This window comes from Leptopilina boulardi, unplaced genomic scaffold (assembly GCF_019393585.1).
Source record: "Leptopilina boulardi isolate dan_hultmark-lab unplaced genomic scaffold, ZJU_Lbou_2.1 LbouV2_371, whole genome shotgun sequence".
NCBI lineage: Eukaryota > Metazoa > Arthropoda > Insecta > Hymenoptera > Figitidae > Leptopilina > Leptopilina boulardi.
Genome location: NW_026137942.1, coordinates 2239013 through 2244571, shown reverse-complemented (window position 1 = coordinate 2244571; position 5559 = coordinate 2239013). Strand labels below are relative to the sequence as shown.

The 5559-nt window shown below is 31.7% G+C and overlaps 1 protein-coding gene across 1 annotated transcript; it reads right to left on the bottom strand.

Annotated features, from left to right (window-relative positions):
• Positions 1-861: 861 nt before the first annotated feature.
• LOC127287548 (uncharacterized) lies at positions 862-2296 on the bottom strand. Its single transcript, XM_051314540.1, has 3 exons — positions 2293-2296; positions 1256-2094; positions 862-1071 (listed from the first exon to the last, which is right to left on the bottom strand). The coding sequence occupies exons 1-3, from the start codon at positions 2294-2296 to the stop codon at positions 862-864; spliced, it is 1053 nt and encodes a 350-aa protein (XP_051170497.1).
• Between the last annotated feature and the right edge of the window lie 3263 nt (positions 2297-5559).

The window sequence follows — 5559 nt, the reverse complement described above, 5'->3', positions numbered from 1 at the left end:
CTTGACTTGATTTTGACATTGTTATCATTAGGACTCACTAAAGAATAATGAGTAAATTAGCTAAATCCATCTTTATTTGTTCCCCACTCTTATTTTAACGCATGCGCAGTACCTCCACTTAACCTATTACGTTGTTGTATAGTGACGTCATTATTATGCAATGAAGGAAAATAAATAAACGATTTTTTATTATTATTAAGTACATTTATTAACCATGCAAAAAATGTTCACAATCATTATAATAATCTTTTAATGTAGAATTGTCTACTTCATTAGTACCCTGTGGAATATGTAGTCGTAGTACATTGGATGGTTGTACCATTCACGAAGATTATATACATTTTGTACAGCACAAATACTATAATTATGTTTATGATTTGTACATGTAATAGTAGCAGTAAACTGATCTAAAACCAGTTTTTTCAACGATGGACATTGTAAATCATCTAAATTTATTACATTCAGTGTATATTTTTCTAAACATCTTTGTTTTTCTAATCCTTTAACATAAACTATAGGTGTACCGATTAATATTTCTTTTAGTAGTGATGGTAAATCTTCATAAGGTATGTCACCATCAGTCCAATAAATACCATGATAATTATTCGTAAGCCATCGGTTCTCACACTTGTACCTTGAAGGTATTTTGCTCCGGGCATATGGTGGCTCGAATAGGAAGACCAATGGATGAGCATCTTCTTGAAGAGGTAGCTCCTTCACAACAAACTCATTGTAGGCTCTCTTAAAGCATTGGATATCTACGACGTACGCCATGGTATCTGTAATAGAGAAATGACTCAAACCGCCAACAGCTGCTCTTTTTATAATCTTATCCCCACCTCTCTCATTTACCCCCACCATTCATGATACTTTTTTAACAATACCGCTAATTGGTGTGTACTGAATGATACGGTCATGAATAATTAAGCAGTAGGCAGCTGTATTGGCGGGAAAGTTATCACTTGCTTCAAATTCCAGTCGAACATCTACAGATGCTTGTTTTAGAAATTCATTTTGTTTTTGAACAATCGATAACAGCCAATGGTGCATACTCTTGAAAGGTATGTTTTGCTAACAAAGGTTCAGGATCTTTTCCATAGTATGAATGTTGAAAATTACAATACATCTCATAGAGAACAGAATACTGACCCTGATTAAAATTTAAATTCAAATTACCATAAGGATAGTATTGTGAATTTAAGAAAAGTTTAACATTATTTAAATTACAAGTATTAAAAAAGTTTGAATATCTTGCTCGATTTTCTTTTCGATTTGTTTGAAGACCAAGGATAACATATCGAGGTTTTTCAATTTGTGTTGATGTTTTTACAGTCCATACATGTTTTTGAGTAGCAGGAATCATAGGATATTCATACAAATCCCATGATCTAAAACTCATTGTTATTGGTGAATCTTTTTCAGTGAATTTTAACAATTCAATTTTCTGTCGATCACCAACAAATAGGTATGGAATCATCCATTCAACTTTATTTATTACAATTTTGAATTCTTCTCGTTCTAATCCTTGAATATTAACTATAGCATTAAGATCTGTACGAGATCTTGTTAAAATAAGTTTATTATTTGCATTTACAACAATCTTTCGATAGTCTTCAGCATATCCAAGAATCATATTTAGTGGTACATTTACATCAAAATATCCATGATCATTAGTTACTCTACTAGCATCATCAGAGTCAATATAACCAGCATTCTCAGCATAAATCATTTGATTAGGTGTTTGAGAAATTAAAGACTTCATAGTTGTTGTTAGACCAACATTTTTACAACGATCAATCTCTACTCCATTAAGTTCATATCGAATATCACTAAACAGGTAACAAATGCCATTACTAAATAGCTTTGTATTAGTCACATCAGTATTGTCAGTTTTTGTTAATCTTCCCTGTACGTGTAAGGTACTTTTAGAGGGAAGAATGTATAAATCTTGATGTTGAACTGCAATACGAATCTGATCACTGTTATTAAATGCTGATGAAACGTATGGCTGATGTGCATGAATCTCATAATGTGCTAGAGAATTGTCATATTTGACAGGAGTTTGAATGTTTAAAATCTCTTCCATTTTTGTAGCTACAACAAAAAAAATATATATAAACTATAATTTTTTGTTTTTTACTTTTTTTTCTTGATAAACTCTTAGACCGAGCTTTTTCAGGAACTGTATGTTTTGAGGTTTTAACCTCTTGTGATTTGGTTGAAGACTGAATGTCTTTTGACATGGTGATTCACTTATATAGCTTCCACCAGTTTTTCTATGGTATACAATACCCATTATGTTGACTTGATATGTAATCGAATTGTTATAGTTTCACCTCGAAAATTTATCAAATCTCCGTCTTGATCAACAATACGTAGTTGAATATTATGTATTATCTTTACGGCGATCGGAAGATAAATGATGTGAGATGGTACTTCCACGATCTTATATCCAGCAGGAACAACTGGAAAGAATTTATGAATTGTATGTACCTTTTTATTGTTAATGTATGCCCCAGTGGTAATGCTGCATTCAATTCTGATAGCATTTACCTTTAGAATTGCTACTGGCATATCAGATGTATGAGTATTATTGGCAGTTAGAGCTCGTGGAGTGAAACCCAATAATTCACCAATAGAATCCTCTTGTGTAAAATTTACATTAAGACTCCTTTTTATTTCACTACGTAAAGTATTGTAATTTGGTTTTATACTTATAATTTTTGACCCATCAGAAATGGAGTTTTGAATAAATTTTTCAATATCTTCTATTTCATAACTGCCAGGGGGTATAGTAATTACATGATTACCAATATAAAATTTATTTTTACCTTCATCTATATTTGGTATTGAATTAAACGTTAACAATTCAACTAAACCAAGCACATAATTTTTATGAGGTAATAATTCTATAGGAGGAAAATATTCAGCCTCGAGAATAGACGAATTTCCTGAGATAGTTAGAGTGAACGATTCATCCATGATGATGACTTTTGATAGACTAAATATATATATAGATTTACCATCATTTAAATAGAGTATATTTCTGAGTCATTTCCAGTTGTCCACATAAAACTTTAAGACATAAATGACCACAATTAAAGGTATCATAATCTTGATAATTTTGATGATTGTACTGTATTAAAGTATTATAGCCAAGATAGTTGACAAGTTCAAATGGTGGTTGAAGATTACCAAAACTGTCAAAATATTCCGCTTTATTTTTAACTTTCTTAAATGCTACCCAATGAGTACCTGGACCATCTATATCATCGAGATTTATAATGGCTGATTAATTTTTTCCAGGGCCTCCTATAGGTAACTCATTTCGCATAAAAACTCCTCGAAAATGAGGAATATTCATTGCTTTAGCATACTTGATTATATCAAAATTATTTAGTGGTCGTTCAGGAAGATTTAAGACCTTTTTTTATTCCTTCACCCTTTTGATAAGGTTTTAAATGTAGACCTGATCCTTTTAACAAAGGGTTTAAGTGCAAGCCCAAGCCCTGTTTATATGGTTTCAAGTGAAGACCTTTTGCAAGTTTAATTTCATCCATTGCTCTATTATGACGTTGAGCTTATTTTAATCTTTCTTTGGCTGCACTTGCATCATTGACGGCTTTTGCAACTCCTGCAGCTCCTCCAGTAAGTGCTCCAAGAGCGCTGAGTCCAGCAAAAATTGGAATTAATGGTAATAGACCACCAACTTTTGTTGGTACTGGAAGAATGCGAGGTGTTAATACTTTTTTTCTACCTCCTACTCTTTTGACAGCTTTTCGAGCAGTTTCAATAGCTGCCTTGATTGTTGAGCTAGGATCATTGTCTGGAATAATGGATTTCCTAGCAGCATCAACAATTTTTCTAAGATTAACTCGTTTTTTTGTCCTTGATTTCTTTTTACCCCCCATACCTAATTTTGATTTAACCTTCATTGTACCAGAAATAGCTAAAGCAGCAGCTTTTTCACCAATACTAGAATCCTTTGATATAACCCTTTGCCTCGCTTTATCAGATAGTACTCTATCTGCAATGTTTCATGCTTCAACGTTATCTCGATTTTTTGAGTATGCGGCAGTCTACATCAGGATGCGATTCAAAGGACAACCTCACAAGCTTCCAGTCGTGAATCTGGATTCAATTGTTCAAAAACAAGAAAAGAAGTTGAAGCGTCATGGGAGCTTGTTGTCAGGAAGCATTCGAGCAATTTTCTGTGGTCCATCAAATTGTGGAAAAACAAATGTATTACTTTCTCTAATTTTACATCCCAATGGTCTTACATTTGAAAACATTTATTTATACTTAAAATAATTGCAACAACCAAAGTATAAGTTCTTGGAAAAAGTTGTAAGTAACGTTGATGGAGTTGAGTACTTGCCATTTAGTGATCATGAAGAAGTAATTTCTCCTAAAGATGCAAAGAAAAATTCAATATTTATATTTGATGATATTGCCTGTGAGAAACAAGACAATGTAAGGGCTTTCTTTTGTATGGGTAGGCATGTTGATGTTGATTGTTTCTATCTTTGTCAGACATATGCAAGAATTCCTAAACATCTAGTGCGAGATAATATTAATTTATTAGTTCTCTTTTGTCAAGATGAAAAAAATTTGCTACATGTATATGATGATCATATTAATACTGATATGACATTTAATCAGTTTCGAGAGCTATGTTCAAAATGTTGGAATTCAGACAAGTATGGTTTTGTTGTTATTGATAAAGACTCCGATTTAAATAAGGGAAGATATAGAAAAGGATTTGACAGTTTTGTAACACTATAAATATATGATCATCTCTTAAAATGATATTAGTTTTGGTTTAAACCTTGAAATATCAACATGTATCATAAAGAGGAAGAATATCTTCATCAAATTGCTAAAGCTAGTGATGCAATTAGAAAGAAGCATCGCATATTGAAATTGGGTAAAGAAGATGCTGAAAATGCATTAAATGAAACTTTCAAACCTATAGTACAACCCTTGCAAAAAATTGTGAACTTGACTAATATTAAACGTGAAAATTTTAAAATTGAAAAAAAGGAAGAAGAAGATGAAGAAGAAGAAGATTATATAAGTGCTGATGAGAATGAAACCATTTCAGGATTTGACTATGAAAAAGTAGTTGGTAAATATTTGTACTTGATAAATCATAACAGAAAGCAGTGTTTGGATACAGTATATGGAGTACGCAAACTCAGAGATGGATCTTTTATGATTGTTGATAAACCAATAAGTTTTGATAATCACTTGGTGAATATTGGAGATAAACGTTTTAATGTTACCACTGGGTTATTAAAACTTTTATTTAAAAATAAACCTGAGAAAGCATATATTAGTGAAGAAGATAAGAGAAATTATAAATAAATTCTTATTGCTTCCAATGCACATAAAAAGAAATATAGCTCCTCTGAAACAATTCGTACAGATAAAAATTTTAAATTTATGAATTTTATATCTGGACTCTTCCCACAAAGAAGAGAACCATATGTCAGTGGTAGTTCACTGCCCAAATTTATGATTACAAACAGAAATTTTAAACCAGACTATATCTATTGG